This window comes from Littorina saxatilis, linkage group LG8, assembly GCF_037325665.1.
Source record: "Littorina saxatilis isolate snail1 linkage group LG8, US_GU_Lsax_2.0, whole genome shotgun sequence".
Classification (NCBI taxonomy): domain Eukaryota; kingdom Metazoa; phylum Mollusca; class Gastropoda; order Littorinimorpha; family Littorinidae; genus Littorina; species Littorina saxatilis.
The window spans coordinates 18,568,268-18,587,815 of NC_090252.1; the positions used below are offsets into that span (position 1 = coordinate 18,568,268).

General features: G+C 43.4%; 1 protein-coding gene across 2 annotated transcripts in view; it reads left to right on the plus strand.

The window, feature by feature from the left end:
- The first annotated feature begins 3,619 nt into the window (after positions 1–3,619).
- The window catches only part of LOC138972977 (zinc finger protein 35-like), a 29,496-nt gene continuing 13,567 nt past the window's right edge, over positions 3,620–19,548 (plus strand). For both annotated transcript variants that reach the window (XM_070345635.1, XM_070345634.1), the window contains exons 1-2: positions 3,620–3,945; positions 14,269–14,472. In XM_070345635.1, coding sequence (XP_070201736.1) covers positions 3,637–3,945; positions 14,269–14,472 — 513 coding nt within the window. In that variant the 5' untranslated portion in view covers positions 3,620–3,636. The remainder of the gene's footprint in view (positions 3,946–14,268; positions 14,473–19,548) is intronic.

Consider the following 19,548-nt stretch of genomic DNA (forward strand, 5'->3'; position numbering starts at 1 on the left):
TGTATGCCCATATTTATGTATATATTAGTTTGAACAACAGCAGCGTTTTGTGTGCCTGTGTCTAAATAAACAAGAAGATTAATGCAGGTCATCCTTTTACCTCTTTTTTTAATTCATAGTTCTAACGTAGATTCTTATCTGTGTCCCTCCACCACGAAATGAGTCGCATGTCACCTCGCGCGGTTCTGCGCTGGGCTTAATTTAAGTCCGGGGAGTGTCTGGTAACAGTGTGAGGGTCACCTTAGTCACAGGCTTATAACTCAAACAGTGTTTGCTCTTTTCTAAAACGGTTTTCATCACTGGATGTAAAAATATGAAAATCATGCAAAGGTGACATGCGATTCATACCGTCGTGGAGGGGCACATATTCTTTGCTCTTCACGTTTGTCCGCATACAGACACGATACCTATAACAACACCGACATGGTTGGCCTAGTGGTAAGGCGTCCGCCCCGTGATCGGGAGGTCGTGGGTTTTTAAGACTTTACAATTGGCAATCTAGTGGCTGCTCCGCCTGGCGTCTGGCATTATGGGGTTAGTGCTAGGACCGGTTGGTCCGGTGTCAGAATAATGTGACTGGGTGAGACATGAAGCCTGTGCTGCGACTTCTGTCTTGTGTGTGGCGCACGCTATATGTCAAAGCAGCACCGCCCTTCGTGGTCGGCTGGGCGTTAAGCAAACACACAAACAAACAAACAAACAAACATACCTATAACAACTATTATACTGGTGTCCTTTGTCTTTTTACGTTTTAGTCAAGTTATGACTAAAAAATGTAGCATTAACGGGAAATCGAGATGAGGTTTTTTTTGTTTTTTTTTAAATTTCTTTGATGACGCCATATCCGGCTTTTTGTGAAAGTTGAGGCGGCACTGTCACGCTCTCATTTTTCAACCAAATTGGTTGAAATTTTGGTCAAGTAATCTTCGGCGAAGCCCGGACTTTGGTAATGGATTTCAACTTGAAGGCTTAAAGGCACAGTGCGCCACCCGAAAATCATCACAGATACTGTCAGGCTTGTACACACAGTCGTTTCTGTCTGTCGTTCCTGTCTGTCAGTCCGTCTTTATGTCTGTCCGTCTATCTGTCTGCCTGCCTGCCTGACTGACTGATTGACTCGACGGTTTTCATTTCAGTTTAAACTAACTGTGACTCAAACAGAAAAACAAATCCAAAGTGTATGTTGGCAATGGTCGAGAAACTATAGTTGTGCTGTTAGCGATACTAAAACGAAGCCGTAGGCCTACACAGTGAAAGCAGAAGAGGAACTGGGTTGTCAGATTACCGCTAAAGTAAACGACTGCATGATGATATCTTGAGACGATAAGCTAACATAAAAATCAGTATTTAAGTGATGTAGATGGCTTGTCTGACGCTTCATAGTAATCACTCTGTCCGTGACAGATTATCTGGGTCATGAAAGTATCTCAAGAGGGAGCGATACGCTTACCAGGTCAAAAAGGCTTTCACAGACACACAGACACACACACACACACACACACACACACACACACACACACTCTCTCTCTCTCTCTCTCTCTCTCTCTCACACACACACACGCACACTCAATCAATCAATCAATCAATGAAGCTTATATCGCGCATATTCCGTTAGTACAGTTCTAGGCGCTCTGCAGTGATGCCGTGTGAGATGAAATTTTATACGGCCAGTAGATTGCAGCCATGTCGGCGCATATTTACCTTTCACGGCCTTATTCCAAGTCACACGGGTATGGTAGACAATTATCAACTGTGCCTAAGCAATTTTGCCAGGAAAGACCCTTTTGTCAACACCACGGGGCGGGGATATAGCTCAGTTGGTAGCGCGCTGGATTTGTATTCAGTTGGCCGCTGTCAGCGTGAGTTCGATCCCAGGTTCGGCGGAAATTTATTTCAGAGTCAACTTTGTGTGCAGACTCTCTTCGGTGTCCGAACCCTCCCCCCGTGTACACTACATTGGGTGCGCACGTTAAAGATCCCACGATTGACAAAAGGGTCTTTCCTGGCAAAATTGCTTAGGCACAGTTAATAATTGTCTACCTATACCCGTGTGACTTGGAATAATAGGCCGTGAAAGGTAAATATGCGCCGAAATGGCTGCAATCTACTGGCCGTATAAAATTTCATCTCACACGGCATCACTGCAGAGCGCCTAGAACTGTACCCACGGAATATGCGCGATATAAGCGTCATTGATTGATTGATTGAACACCACGACACCACGCAAGGGCGGATCAATTCACTTTGGAGGGGGGGGGGGGGGGTTACAAAATGACTGCGAAGATACAAGTTGATGGCGCCGAAGGCGCCTAAGCCTCTAGGGGGGTCCGGGGGTCCCCCCCGGAAATTTTTTTTTATCCAAAGAAGCAAAATAGAGCTATCTGGTGCATCCTGAGCCAATAAATTACCTCTTTTGGGGGGGGGGGGGGTGGGGGGGTGACGTAACCCGTGTAACCCCCCGGCCCCCCCAGATCCGCCCTTGCCACGCCACACCACGCAGACACACAGACACTGAGATACAGAAACACACGGTCAGTCAGTCTTTGATTTAATAATAATTATGTCGTAGACCGCCATACCTCCCATGTGTATGTGTGTGTGTGTGTGTGTGTGTGTATGTGTGTGTGTGTGCGGGGTGTGTGTGCGGGGTGTGTGTGTGTGTGTGTGTGTGTGTGTGTGTGTGTGTGCGTGTGCGTGTGTGTCAGTGTGTGTGTGTGCCTGTGTGTCAGTGTGTGTGTGCGCAGTGCGTGTTATAGTTTGTGTGGATAGCCTACACGTGTGCACATGATGAAAGTCGCTTGATTGTTTCAATACTTACGTGTTATTCTCTCATGTGCCAGGAGGCTAGTTACTGGCCGTAATTCTCACTCTTTTTGCACAATCACACATGTATCATGCAGTGTCGTATAGGCCTACATTTTGATCGCTTTCACGTCCCGACTTGTTTCTCATGCCGGGTTATCGAACTTTAGCGTGTTAAATTCATAGCTCATGATTCACAGGCATTTAAGCCTCCAGATGGGCAGAACCTGCACTTGTAAGCATAACAAGTCATTTTAGATTCCTTTGAAGTCAACTGCAGTACGAATGCATTTCGTTTACATGCGTCGAAGAAGGAATTCTCCGTGTAAGCCACTCTGTCGTGTGAGTGATGTCCCCTTGGTTGACAACGTATGCATTTTCGCGTTATTTTTGTCGATCAAACAACCAAAATAATTAATTATGCTTAAGTTTGGAGCTCAATCCGTCAATTAATTACACCACAAATATTCTTTGGATTGTTTACAGGGACTTGTATCAAAAATAAGTAAAGAATGCCACTGGATTCTGAGATATGAATTTAACACGCTAAAGTTTAACATTACCGGTTAGATAAATCAAATACACTTTGAACATTTAACAAATGCTCTTCCGGACTGTCATTGACTCTAAATTTTAACACTGAAATCAGCCTCCCTCTCACAAAATGCCCCAAACCTAAGCAGTCCTTCAGTCAAAGGGGAATAACATTAATAATTGACAGTTGCCAGAGTTACACTTGCTTCTCTCCCTTTCAATGCCTTTGAACCAACCACAGCGACAGAATTTGACCTTGAACCGGATGTAGTCGTCGCCTGCACGTTAGATTCCAGCAAAATGGCGATCTGTGGCACTTGTAACAATAAAGTGCCGCGGAATTGTCGGAAAAAGATTGATCGGACCGTGTCCGGTGTGTGTTTTCGAAGAGTGCTTTCAGAATACTTTGACTTTAACCCTTCAAATTCAGAAGTGTGCGCTCAATGTGACCACACACTGGAACAAATCGTCAGGATTAACATGAAACTGGAGAAGCTGACGATTCAACGCAACACGATCATTACTGATTTTGGGGCCAAGATTTCACACACACGAGTCCTTTCTCAAACCACTGAACTTGAGGTCACCTCCCGCACTCCTTCCAAGCAGGTATGAATTGTGTTTTAATTATGCAAGTGGCTTTGTGTTTGTTGTGTGCGGAGGTTGCCATGTTGCTTTTGCACGACTGGCTTTGCTTCACAATCACATGCGGCTTAGACGTCAGCCGGTGATATTGCCATTGAGCGAGTTTTCGCGAGGAACAGGGTTGAGCTATGGTAGGGTCACTGCGCATGTCTGGTTTTTTTCTTCGCGGAAACGCTGTTGGGTTGTGTCCAGGGCCCGTATGCTTATGGGGGAAGTTCGCGACAACTCCCGAAGTTTTGAGTGACATCGGAAGTACTTGCCTCACTTTCGTATGCATGGGCCGGAAAAAAGGTTTACCTCGAAGCAAAGCGAGGAAGTAACTCAGGGTATTTTGCGACTACTTCTAAAGTTTTGAGTGACATCGGAAGTACATCCTCACTTTCGCATGCATGGGACGAAAAAAGAGTTTACTTTGGAAGCTAACGAGGAAGTAAATGAGGGTAAATGTACTACAGCCAGACCCAGTAGTAAACACGCTACTTCCACAGTTTCTCAGTGCAAAAAGGCAGGGCTTTTCTTCAGTTTTTCATGTCAAACCGAGCTGACGCTCCCAAAGAGAGAAAATAGAGGGAAAAGTCGTATCTTCTGCATGCATTTCGTGCAAATTTCCCTGAATACAAACCTGAGTTGCCAGCTTTGACTTTTGTTTGTTCTGGGTCATTGGCCACCACTCTTTCATTCCCGCTTATACGAGGGGGTTACTGTGTTTCTATGAAAATGGGCGTCGTTGTGTGCATGTGTGAGTGTGTGTGTGTGTGTGTTTGTGTGCGTGCGTGCGTGTGTTTGTGTGCGTGTGCGTGTGTGTGTGTGTGTGTGTGTGTATTTGTGCGAGTGCCTGTCTGCCTGTGTGTGCGTGCGGGCGGGTATAATTGTGCGTCTGTTCCTTCATACGTTTGTTTGCGTGTTCGCGCGTGCCGTGTGTGTGTGTGTGTGTGTTTGTGTGTGTGTGTTTGCGTGTGAGTGTGAGTGTGAGTGTGTATGTATGTGTGTGTGTGTGTGTGTGTGTGTGTGTGTGTGTGTGTTTTCGATGTTATGTGTGTGTTCGACGGTGTGTGTGTGTTCGACGGTGTGTGTGTGTTCGACGGTGTGTGTGTGTGTGTGTGTGTGTGTGTGTGTGTGTGTGTGTGTTTTCGATGTTATGTGTGTGTTCGACGGTGTGTGTGTGTGTGTGTGTGTGTACCCACTCCCCACACTATGATGAGCTGACTATATTTGCGCCTTGATATTTTATTCATGTTCTTACGTTTTATGCTGTTTATTGTGATTCACCACACCCGAGTTTATCGTAATTGAGATAATAAAGTGTTCTATGTCTATGTATTATGTCTAATACACATGCACACACGCACGTAGGCTACAAAAATCCAATCTTGACTTTGAACTTTATATAAACATACATCCTCTTCACAATTAACGAGGACAAACGTAATTTACAAACACCTAAGTACAACAATTTTTCTGTTTTAAAAATTCGGACACACATTTTCTCAAATAATATGAAATTCGCTGAACTTATCTTCTTTTCACTACACCTTATATCTTGATTCCCAAAAAATGGAGTTCTGCCTTTTTAAATTTACCAGTAACACAAACATTCGCTCTGACCAAACTATTTTTGTCCAGCAGTTTTACTGATACACAATCATTAAAAAAACACCACATAAACAACCTTTTTTTATTGTCCCCAACATTCTGGTCAACGAAATCATTATTATAGACAGTCATTCTATTTAAGGACAATCATCACAGCTTTCGTTCAACCAGTTAAAAACAACAATTATAGTAAAAGCTACAGCGCGATCAACGTTTGCCCATTTACGAACTCGCGATGAGATTTGTTTCTTCTGGTCACCAAGCCTACCGTTTACAAACGCATGCGCACTAATTGGGATTCCCCCAATTTTCTCGACCTTGACCTCAGAACTCTCGAAGCCACTACTTCGGCGTTCAATTTAGCTCGTGCATACCGAGTAGCTGGCAACTTTGCTTTCGAAGTTCCCACTTCCAATGTCAAGGGCCTCTCGCTTGACATAATTATACGACGATATCGCATCTCAAGGGTCCTTACCCATCCAAAAGAAACCTCCAGCGCATACTACAATTGCAGGACATTCCGTTTTTAAAGGCAGCTCATTGGGAAATGATCTCAGACACAATATCGAAGACGTGAAATGCGTCAATCGAGCAACTGTCGTAACTTGGCTACAAGTACAATGAGACGGTCTCCTACCTTGCACCATAGACACGGACTGTGACATTCTTGTTTAATTTAGGTGAAATGCTTAAAACAGAGTGACTCAAAAGCGACAGTTCGATCAGTTACTGACCGAAAAAAACGTGCTCGAGTCACTCGGCGAAGGTGGCGAGCTTTCAAACCAGCACGACTGAATAACTCAGAATGCCTTTTTTCATCATGCCTCTATTCTACACGAGTAACATAGTGCAGTGGTAACGGTTCCGGACTCTCGTTCATTCGCTCCGGGTTCAAGTTCCGCCGGGAGCTATATATTTTTTTTTATTAATCTTTTCCTTTTTAAGCCTCCGCAATTGCATTCCGGCTGCAAAAACCGGGTTTTGCCTCTGTGTTAATTTTATTCATTTGCAAAAGAAACCTTCCTATGCTTTGAAAAAATCATATCATGTCTTGACTTTCAACTGTACGCGCGTGTGTATATGTGTGTCACAACGGTGAGTATGTGTGTGTGTGTGTGTGTGTGAGTATGTGTGTGTGTATGTGTGTGTGTGTGTGTGTGACGTGTCACTTGTGTCATCATAGTTTCAGTGTGTGTATGAGTGTAGATTGAGAGAGAATGAGAGAAAGTGAGAGAGAGTGAGTGTGTGGTTATTTGTTTGTGACTGTGTGCATGCGTGTATGGGTGCAGTGTGTGGTGTGTGTGTGTGTTTAGGTGTGCCGCCGTCAGTGTCACTTGTGTCATAGTGTCAGTATGTGCATGAGTGTACGTTTGTCTGTGTGTGCGTGTGTCGTAAGAGAGACTGAGAGAGAGAGAGAGAGAGAGAGAGAGAGAGAGAGAGAGAGAGAGAGAGAGAGAGAGAGAGAGAGAGAGAGAGAGAGCGACACTTCTTTGGCAATTTTGGACCAGACAGCGTCTTTATGTTTAACAGTTAGACTGTTCTGAAATTTGGACAGAATAACCGTTCTTTCGTAAAACACTTCTGTCAAGAGTACAGCAATTTCACCATCTGAAAAAGGTGCAGAACGCCCCTCCGTGTCTACTTTCTTTTTGAGCGGCACACGTGCCTTGCCATTTTCGTTGACTGCCATGTTGATAGAAACGTGCGCATGCGTATTAGTAGGGATTCCCCCAATTTCCCCGACCTTGACCTTAATACTCTCGCTGTCACTACTTTGGCGTTCAAGTCAGTTCATGCATTGTGAACAGTTAGAAAGTTGACTTCGGGAGTTCCCACTTCGAAAAGAGGCCTCTACTTCCAGTGTTTCTTACTTCTAGTTCATGCATACGGGCCCTGTCGCGTCCCTTGCAACAAGATGGCGACAAGCGCGTTACGGATTTACTGTTGTGGAGAGTTGATGGACGACGATGATGAACAAGCAGTACTGTTTTATTGTTGATGTGAATGTAATGCCAAAACATCGAACTATCGATTCGAACGTCAATGAAGAAGTGAGCGTGAAAATCGAGCGCAAAACAGCCGGGTAAAAGTTCAGGGCGCTAAAGTACATTTGAGCCGAAATCGCACCCAAACTCCTGTTGACCTCATTTCTTCCCAAAATAAACATCACTGCTAAAATAAAATGCATTAAAACCAAGACAGTATCCAACCCAGTATCCTTAATTTTTGAAAGGCTAAGTGATTTACAACAAATGTCTTCTCACAATCCGTAACTTTGTCAAAAAATATTTGCAGAAGTTTCTCACCTCGCCTTGGCAGCCATCTTGGAACTGGAGAGACCCTACGCAGGAAGCAAGGTTGAAAGTTGGTTAACCGGTGACGTCACTCCAGTCGTACCGGACCGAGTTTTTGCGACCTCCGGTTCGACTCGAGTCACCTTAGTTGACGCTAAAACTCGCTCATTATTGGCCCCTCCGTCACCTTTTGCCCTCGGCCTCGTTGATCTTGTATAAACTCCACACTGAACAATAAAACACCCTTTGATAGTACTGGGTACCTTAGATGCATGGGGTCAAATTTGTCCAACCAATTTTTTTAATTTGAAGAAATTAAACTTGGAAGGTAGGGGCTACTGTTACGCCTTTTTCAAGTCGTAATTCGACTCAGAAATTCTATAGTTACGGTATGACGTCATTTTACTGTCGTAACCCGCTCACTGCAGGCTTCGGTTACACCTTTTCCACGAGTCGTAGAGTCACTCGGCCAGACTTTGATTACGGTGCGGCGTGATCCTACCCGGACATTCTCTAGTTACGACATGACGCCATTTTACTGTCGTAACACGCTCACTATTATTCATGTTCCTTGTTAGGACATACTTGTATGTACTGGTGGTTGATTTTCCAGATATCCTCTCAGAGATTATAGATTTCACTGTTCCTTTAGCTGGTTTATTCGTATTTTTATTACAGGTGAATGTGGGAGTTATTTGTTCAACCCATCCCGTTATTTTGTTTCTCCAAACAAGGAATCATTTGTGTATGATTTGTGGTGGAATTTCCTCCATGGTGTGTACTAGGATGTACTGCACTGAATGTACTATGGGTTATATTTTTCCCGTATACATGTGTACTAAGTGTACAGGTTAATTGGAGGGAAAATGTAGTGGTTTGTTTGCATCAGATGGTTTCGTCCTCCATTGATGCAGGCATAGTCCAACTCGCCAAACTGCAATGCTTCGTTGAAAATCTTTTGGGGGGCTCGTTTTCGCTGTACCTGCAGGGTTCGCGACGACCGAACGTAGAGCTGGACGAACGCGTTCGTTTCAAATTCAGAGATAACTTTTTGCAACCTGTCGAAGGACTTGAACGTACTTCCTACTGTCAAAACTGCTTTGCTGTGAAGTCCGCTATCCATGACTAAAGTAAACCGGCCTGCATACGGGTAGAAACGCACAACCACTACTAATGTCGTAATGAACTGTTGAACACGTCTGTCCTCACTCGACCCACACTTTAAAATGGCCGCCCAAACCGGATCAAACCGGAAGTAGAGCGCGGCCCTGGCGAGGAAATACTTTGTGGCGTAATCAAAGCAAAGAAGGGAAAAGTTACGGGCGGCGTAAGTGTAGCCACTCCGAACTTAGAAATTTGATTCATCCTAAAATGTTTCAGGGTCTCATGTATCCATGAGAGGTAGCATCTAGGACAAATGTCCTGGCCAATGTAAAAGTGATAGGACATTTGTCCTGAACAAAAACAAATCAATAGGAAATTTTTTTCCCGTAACAAAACGTAAATATAATTAAACTTGACAAGTTTCTTGGCACGAGGGTAAAAGAACAAAAATACTATTCTTGGCGAAAAGGTAACAGAAAATATAAAATAAATTACATCGAGTCAGTGCAGTGTTTCTGTCTCTGAACTTTAACTACTGACTACTGTGCTTGTTTCTTTCTTTTGCTGAAGAGCATTTGCTTCCTCGTGGATGTCCACTTTTCAACAACCTTCACCCCCCACTGTGACTTGTGAATGTCATCCTTTGGCCCCTCCAGGTACACAGTACACACACATCAGCATATCTTGATGCTCAGGTGTGATGGCATTTCTCAGCCCAGCTTGAGACGAAGTTACGCGTGGGTGTGAGGGAGGGGGTAGTGTCTTTCTTCGGCTCCGATGTTTGACTATCGCAATCGACATTCTCACCTGGGCGATCGGGCTCTAACTGCTCTGGGGCTGGAGGAAGCTCAGTTTCCGTGCTACAGACAGATGATGAGGGAAGGGACTTGAAGTTGAAGTGCAATTTCTTCTGTCCCTTTTCTGGGATCAGTTTTCGTTTAGGCGGCATGTTTGTTATTTTCGGGGAAAGCGCGAAGGGAGGCAACTCTCAACTGGCTTCGAGCATTCCGAGTTGCTCCCCCCCCCCCCCCCCCCCTCTTTCCCCGGCGCGATATAACCTTGAACGGTTGAAAACGACGTTAAACACCAAATAAAGAAAGAAAGAATTCCGAGTTGCGAGCCTTGGAAACTCTTTGGTACTAGAGGCACAAAGTGTCTAATTTCGTCTGCTACACATCGCTTCGCAATACATCGATAAAATAGCATTCAAACTACTGTAAATTGAGAAGTACTGACAATGTCCGGATCAAATGATAGAATAATCGGACATTGACAAAAACAATAGGAAATTTGTCCTCCTGCATGAAAAATGTATAGGACATTTGAACAAAATATCGTCATATATATATATATCTATTCTGATGAACACGTGGGGGAATTCGGGGGCTGTGATTGGATGGTCTCTTCTGATCATCAAAGCATAATGCTGCGGAAGTCGGCCATTTTTCTCAATATCCAAAAGCATATTGGCAATAACAAAGACGCATGGTTCCGGTTTCTTCCACGTGTATAAAGTACACGCATACCTCGCCAGGTTTGTTTCTGTGACTAGTCGACAGACGATGCCATTTGCTTTGTGTGTGTTTTTGTTGTTGCTTACTGTACATGACATACATTACGTGTAAAATCCAGTTCTTTAACAGGCAACAAACCTTGCACATTTCCAGAAGCTGCAATCTGAAGCGACTTATCTCTGATTCTAGCAGACGATCTCTCCAATGTTTAACACAAAATCAGCAAACTCTCCTGTCACATAGAACGTCCATTGTATAGTGCAATGTTGAAATGAAGTTACCGGTCTGAAACATTTAGTCGTTTCTTCTGAGGCAATCCTTGTTCTCTTATCATCTACAGATTTATCGTAGTCTTCACCACGCGAATTCCCAACAGAAGTCAGACTTTCGAACATACAATCTACGTAGGCAAGCATGATACGTCATGACGTCATATGATTCCTAGCATATTGACGTAATGCTAAACATCCGGTTATCTCGAGTTTTCTCCGTAATACATGTCCGTGGGTTTTTCAATGTTCGGTTATTTCCGTGGCTTCATGCGGAAAGGGAACCGTCGTCTGCAATCAACGACATGGACCATTCTGGTACTTGTTGCTGACAAAAACATGATTTTAACACAGAATTTAATGTCAGAATAGCTATATGAACACTATTGTGTTTTCATCGTAGCAATAGGGTCCGATATTTAGACTCGAACAAGTATAATGTGACTCGTCTTCGACTCGTCGGCATTAAACTTGTCTCGTCTAAATATCAGGCCCTATTGCTATGCTGAAAACACAATAGCTGGTAATGTCCGATGTCTGACGTGGATGTAACTTGTAAGGCCCTGATGTTTCCCTTCTCATTCAATGTACACGTTTTCGAAGAAATCGAATTTTGGGGTGCAATCTATTAAATTTCACCACCAATTTTCTTCACATGCAAGAAACTGACACGCTTTTCGTACTTAAAATTAAATAAGTTCACTTCTTTAATTTGACCAGGAAACAACATTTCAGTCTCGTATGTATACACATGTATACTGACTATCCCCCCTTCCGTCCAATGTCATGCTGATCGACCTTTGGACCCCATATTCCAGTCGTGGAGTCTGATTCCGTCATTCGTGATAAAAAGTTGTCTTTTGACGTAGAAATCTGCTTCATCGCCAAATCTTTCTTTTCTCATTCAAATCTTTGTGACGAATCGGACCTTGAAAAATAAAGGTAGCTTGCGGAGAATGCCGGTCCCCGAGCCTGGGGGGCTCCGCAACCGACTCCAGCCACGGCCAAATTAAATTATAAATAAATGTATGGCTGACCATCGATTGACTGAGCTAAGGCCAAAAAGAAAATTATGTCTGTTTCCGGTAACCCGACCGACCCTATTTTTAAGCACCGACCCTAAAGGTTTTTTTTGCTTTTCGCACCAAAAACAAAACAAAAACGGGAGGTAATCGATCGATGAGACTTCACAATCGAAGAGACTTACCTCCCGTTTCCGTCGTCACGCAAACAAACCCATGGCGGCCAATGACGCCAGGGGGAGAAAAAAAACACGTTAAAAGACGTTAACAAAACGTAAGAAAAGGGTAAAAAAAAACACTAAAAGTAAAATTTAAAAAAATAATTAAAAAAACGACCGACCGACCGACCCTATTTTTTTTCGGGCGATGTTACAGGAAACAGACATATTTTTCTTTTTGGCCTAATACTAATAGTCTAATTCCAGAAATAACTTTCTTGTGAAAGAGTGCATGGATACCCTTGCTTTTAATTTTATATGTATTAAACAATCCACACAAATTTCCTCTAAACATGTTTCAGACACATGCATGCACCCCTTCCCCTCCCCCTACTGGTGGAGTACATTTATAGGGAATGTGAAAAATAGTCTGAAAGTGAAAAAAGTATTAGTTTCTATTACAATTTACAATATTTTTAGAAAACAACGAGGGGGAGGTGTGCCACTGTGTGTCTTAAAACTAAAACAAGAGGCGAAGCCTTCAAGGCTCACGTAAGAAATCGACAAACAGTAACACAAACTCAATCACTCCGTCACACATACACACACACACACACACACACACACACACACACACACACACACAGTAAGCATAGGTGAAACTGTGCAAGAAAGCGAGACCCTGGATCTGCCAATTAGTCTCGGCCCGCTCACAATAACAATGACCGAGACTTTCAGTAATTCCTTTGCATGACGTCTAACCCTCTTACGTCATAATGTGACGTCTTCAAATAGTTTCTATCACACACGTCAAACACTTTTGACCGAGACGTAATCTTCTTATGCAAGCTTTATCCATAGACTCGGAAATGTTAAAGTTTCTATCACACACACACGCACGCACGCACGCACGCACGCACAGACAGACAAAGTTTATCATCGCATAGGCTACACTTACGTGAGCCAATAAAACAGGGTGTTCCACTGACAGGCCTGAGCAAGATCGGTCGCCCACTCGCCACAGGCGACCAGAAATGAGTGTGGGCGAGTAGAAAGTCTTATTATGATCGCCCACTTGGCGAGTGAAAACGTTGGGTCTGTGATATTATCATTTTCCGAGCGACGATTGTCTGTTGTGAAGCACATTGTCGTCTACGACTGCTAAAATTAGATGTGATCGGAGCTTCAGTTCGATCTGATCGGGAAATTCTCTTCAGTGACCATGAACCAATCAGAATTACCAGAACTGTATTTAAGGATTATCAGGATTTTCCGTTGATGCGATTTTATCCAATCAGAATTGTCGACGCAGCACGCGTGTCTCAGCAGCCTAGGCAGATCTGAAGCTGTAAACATGTGGCAATAATACTTGAACAACTGCCAGCCCCCAAAGATAAAAGCCAAAGCAGAGGGAACAGAGTCCGAGAGACTGAAAAAGTATGACTCCGGACAGAGGAAGCGTTCCTTCAGACTGGACAAAACCTGACTCTGGTGAGCAGAGAGACTGGCTAAACTATGATCGGGAAAAAAAAACATCATGTTGTGTACTGTTGTTATGGACAAATTTAAGCTACTGGAAACATACTTGCACACAAAACATCAAAGTCTCACCAACAAAACACCACAAAATGGGTAAACTCAAACAAAAAGGTCGAAGACACCGAGGGGGGACACACCCCCCGCGAGTTAGGGTGAAGAATTTAACCGATGCTCCCCAGCATGTCGTAAGAGGCGACTGACGGATTCTGTTTATCTTTTTACCCTTGTTAAGTGTTTCTTGTATCTATAATATAGTCAATTTTTGTAAAGATTTTAGTCAAGCAGTATCAATGTTAAGTCCTTTGTACTGGAAACTTGCATTCTCCCAGTAAGGTCATACATTGTACTACGTTGCAAGCCCCTGGAGTAATTTTTTGATTAGTGCTTTTGTGAACAAGAAACAATTAACAAGTGGCTCTATCCCATCTCTCCCCCTTTCCCCGTCGCGATATAACCTTCGTGGTTGAAAACGACGTTAAACACCAAATAAAGAAAGAAAGAAAAAGGGGGGACACGCTATGCACCAGCTAACGCAAGACCAGAGTGCTCGTGTCGCTCAACGGATCCGATCGGTACAGGCGCTTGCAAAAGGCCTGCTTGCTTTTCACCACGTTTTAATGGATGGAATCGTTTTGTTCTTTGGTAACTCATTTTTGCGGGCGAGTGAATTTTGAAATTCACTAGCTCACAAGGCGAGTGAACATTTTGGAACTTGCTCATGTCTGCACTGTATTGCAATGTGCATAATTTTCCATTATTTGACTCGGTGATTGTTCAGTTCCCACTGTGTGCAGGTTTCCTCCACTGTCACAAGTGAGACTGAGGACTCCAGTCAGCTACGCAGTCAGTCTCCGTCACACAGTCAACCAGAAAGTCCGCCAGTGTTTCCACAAATTCCAGAAATTAAAGTAGAGCCACTGGACGACGATGACGATAATGCTGCATTTGAAAATGAAAGCAGTGATACTACAGAAGAAACGGCAGCTAAACACGCGACAGTAAGTACTACTTCGTCATATTCATTTGAATCACCTTCATAGTCAGATGAGTCTTAGTAACGTTGAGGTTTCTTCGGATGTTGTTGAAGCTAGAACTTTAAGACTTTGCACACTGTCAAGGTTTGAAGACCTCCAGTCATGCCGCAAATCTGGTCGACTGTTGTCAAGTTTCAAGGTGATCGTATGGTCGGGTTCAATATAATTTAAACAAAAAAAAACCATGACAGGGTCATGTTTGATTAAAAAAAAAAAGAAGCAAATTCTTAAATTCTCTGATGGTTTTTACGCTAGAGCTTTCTAACTTCTAATGTTTAATCAAATTGATGGCCTCTGGGCATGATCTAACTTTTCAAGTGTAGTTGACCCTTGTGAAATTTCACACCCTTTCGGGGTTTAATGACCTCCAGACATGACCCGAGTGTGTCTGATTCTGGTCAGATTTCAAGGTCACAGTGGGTTCTTGAAGCATGGAATTATCATTGCTTGAATGTTTATGGAGTTAGACTGACACTGACAGCTTATTTGCTTCTGATTCTTATTTTAAATACATGTATGCGAAGGTGAGTGGCATAAGCAATTTTTCTTGTTCTGACAAGTGACATGATTTGGAAGCAGTGAAGTTATCTACTGTTTGTGTTTGAATGGGGCCCGTTATGTACTGTTTGTGTTTGAGTGATACCCATTTTAATGTTTACACACACACACACACACACACACACACACACACACACACACACACACACACACACACACACACACACACACTTTTTAAGCCATCTCTTTTTTTACAACTGAAGTTTTTGTTTTTGTTTTCAAGATTATGCTGAACATTTATCTCCTTTCTAAAACTCACATTCTAACTACTCAGTTTATTAACCCCAGTATTTTGTGATAAGGAATGGTCTTGGGTTCAGTACAAATTGTTTTCCCCCCGCGGGTTAGGGGGAAGAATTTACCCGATGCTCCCCAGCATGTGGCAAGAGGCGACTAACGGATTCTGTTTCTCCTTTTACCCTAATGTTAAGTGTTTCTTGTATAGAATATATAGTCAATGTTTGTAAAGATTTTAGTCAAGCAGTATGTAAGAAATGTTAAGTCCTTTGTACTGGAAACTTGCATTCTCCCAGTAAGGTAATATATTGTACTACGTTGCAAGCCCCTGGAGCAATTTTTTGATTAGTGCTTTTGTGAACAAGAAACAATTAACAAGTGGCTCTATCCCATCCCCCCCCTCCCCCCCCCCCCCCCCCCTTTTCCCCGTCGCGATATAACCTTCGTGGTTGAAAACAACGTTAAACACCAAATAAATAAAGAAAGAAAGTACAAATTGTTGCTTTTCAACAAAACTCATGGTAGACTTATCATGCCAGATCATTTAGTCATTACACATACAGCAGTCCCTGCAATGTACGGCCCCCGGCGTGAGCGGACACCTGACATGTACGGACACATTTGCTCGGCACGGAGTGTTTTCCTTCTATGTTTGCCCCCCCTTAAACGGACACCTGCAAAACGTGGACGCGGACACTCATTTTCGGTCCCAACAGCAGGTCATACCTCCAATGTACGGACAGACCATCGTCAAATTTTCACCACAACAAAATCGATAACAGAGCCGTCCGGTTCTTGGTACAAAGATCACAGCCGCAATGGCGTGATGACAGTCACTGATAATTTGAGTGCACGTGTACCCATCACTGAGGAGGGGGGGTAGTTTTGGTCAGGAGTGGAGTACATGCGAAGATGCAAACATGAAACTGCACTGAGCTCTTTATTCTTGTCTGTTGGACGTAAACAACAGAAACCACAGTCGATGAAGGTCCTGAGCGAAAATGAGTGAAAAACCGGCCACAGTCCTCAGCATCGTGTGTCTGTGTGTAGGCCTAACCTCTTTCATTGACAAGATACTCTTGTTTCCCCTCAGCCTTGACCAGTGAGTCGGTTGCCTAATCTATGAACCCTTCAGTCGTCTTGCTTTGTCAAAAGTTACGACACTGTCAACTGGTTTTGCTCTGAGTGAACAGTGCAGCTGGCCTCTCTGGCCACAGCCCCCAACAGTACATGGCTGGAGGGAGGGAAAGAGAGAGGAAGGGGGTGTGGGGTGGAGGGTTCGCTGGCTAAACTCTGTGGGGTGTCCGGTGTCACTGCATGTCAGCAGGAAGAGCATTGGAGAGAAATAGAGAGGTGTACTCTTCCACACAATTTCCAAGCATCAGTTGTCACGGCTTGGGGTAGGCATTAGTGAGGGAGAATGGGAGCTGTGTTATGTACAGTGTATTTCCGACTGAAGAGTGAAAAGTCACTGCCATGCCACATGATCGGCATGCAGTCAATAAAGCCAGACAAGAAAAAAATAAATTACATGATTATGACATGCAGCTCTATCTGCTGCTATTTATTCAAACTGGTTTTCAAGCTTATTCTTGCAAAGCATCTGCACACGCTCCTCTGTGCTGTGTTTGTGTGGCTGCTTTCGTATGTCAGTGCATGGTGAGTGTGTTCACTGCCTTGAGGATTTATTTTATCTCTTCTTTTCAACACTTTTCAAATCCTTTTAACAGAACGTTTAAAGAAGTATTGGGAGTTTATTGTTATTGTTTAGTAGCCACAAGAAGTGATTAGCATAGACTCAATCCTGTTGTTTGTGTGTCTCTGTGTGAGAGTATGGGGAAGGGGGTGTTGTGGTCACCCCTCCCGTGACCGGCCACCTGCAATGTACGGACAGTTTTGCTATGGCCCAAGGGTGTCCGTTCATGAGAGGGACTGCTGTATGAACATTTCTCGTTGTATTCGTGCTCACAGGTTGAGTTGGTGATTCTGGGATGACTAGAGTATTTGGACAAACACATTGCAGCAAGGATGAGCAATATTGCTGTGCACAGAAAACAAATTGTAATCATTTCGTTATCACAATCAGCAACTTACATAGTGTTACAGGGGAACCCCCTTTTAAGACGCCTCAATTTAAGACTCCCTCCTAGACCTTGTTTTCTCAGACTTTCTGTTCTTAACCTCTGTAAAATTACCCCCGTTTTAAGACTCCCTCCTTTTTAATTAAGACCCGATTTTCTCAGATTTGTTTAGGTCTTAAAAGGGGGGTTCCATTGTAATGCTTCTCGCTTGGCAGGCAGCCGTGCTAGTCATGTGTTACAAATACAATTACATCTTGCCTTGTATGATTCAATATAATTGTGTGTACATGGTTGGAGCAGGCGGAGGAAGAATGAACGTAGTTGTTGTGCACAGTTGGTTGTGTTGTAATGCCCTGTTACAGTAGCATATTTGGATGAACACACGTTGTACTGCACATCAAATCACACACAAATACACTGGAGAACTAGTAGTAGAAGAAAACAAAGAGTTGTGGTGATGTACACAGACCTGTTGACTCATACGATTTTGCTGTATTTTGTACACCAAGTTTTCAAGAATACGATAAATACGCTGGTTGATACAACAGTACGACGATTAAAAAAATAAAATACGTTTTTTGACTCACATGCGAAGCAAAAGTGAGTCTATGTACTCACCCGAGTCGTCCGTCCGGACGTCCGGACGTCCGTCCGTCCGTCCGTCCGGAAAACTTTAACGTTGGATATTTCTTGGACACTATTCAGTCTATCAGTACCAAATTTGGCAAGATGGTGTATGATGACAAGGCCCCAAAAAGCATACATAGCATCTTGACCTTGCTTCAAGGTCAAGGTCGCAGGGGCCATAAATGTTGCCTAAAAAACAGCTATTTTTCACATTTTTCCCATTTTCTCTGAAGTTTTTGAGATTCAATACCTCACCTATATATGATATATAGGGCAAAGTAAGCCCCATCTTTTGATACCAGTTTGGCTTACCTTGCTTCAAGGTCAAGGTCACAGGAGCTCTTCAAAGTTGGATTGTATACATATTTTGAAGTGACCTTGACCCTGAACTATGGAAGATAACTGTTTCAAACTTAAAAATTATGTGGGGCACATGTTATGCTTTCATCATGAGACACATTTGGTCACATATGATCAAGGTCAAGGTCACTTTGACCCTTATGAAATGTGACCAAAATAAGGTAGTGAACCACTAAAAGTGACCATATCTCATGGTAGAAAGAGCCAATAAGCACCATTGTACTTCCTATGTCTTGAATTAACAACTTTGTGTTGCATGACCTTGGATGACCTTGACCTTGGGTCACATGTATTTTGGTAGGAAAAATGTGTAAAGCATGTGAGTCGTATGGGCTTTGCCCTTCTTGTTTATTTATTGCATCTCAAAACTCAATGTAGGTTGTGTACGTGATTGGCCACATCTGGTTTGCTTTGGTTAGCGCTTACGATTGGTCTATGTTTTCACGGAATTATATGCGATCCGACGAGAATCAAAATCCGCCATATTGTTTTGTTGAGAAAGTGTGTTCAATAATTGACAATGTCGAAGCATAAAGCACCTGCATCAGTTGCAACTGGAGATTGAGACAGCAATCAAGCGCCAAACATCAAGAAACATTGTATTGGAATTTCACTGCTAACAGTTCAGTCACATGATTAAGAAGCACCTCTACCTGGGGGGTCCATACTGGACTTTTTATTTCGTATTAACACTTTCGCGACGGGAGGTGACTATATTAGTAATAGCGCTGCAACGCCCACGGACGGGAAGTGACTATTTTAGTATTAGACATACAAGGTACACGACTCGTGATTGCTTCCCGGTTTTTGAAGCTTGCAGTAAATTGAGTTGTTTCCCTTGATACACGTGGTTTTCTCTTCCGGCTTGATCAAATTAGTGCAGATTTGCGTGGTGTTTTCGAACAAAAAAAATGAATTGAAGGCGAGCCTTGTCACGGGAGGAGATTCTCCGGATGTTGGATCTTGAGGATCCTGTAGATCATGATACATCGTGTCGTTTTAGCCTCAAGAAAGCGATAATAGCAGTGATATTGAGGAAGAAACAGTCCCGTTGTTGCTAGTACAAGTCGGCAACTACACATGGTAGGGGGTGATACTGCTAGACGAAGATGTATCTCGAAATCGTGCAGGAGCTATGGGGGCGTGGCAGCACTGATAACAATGGATGGCTGGAGCC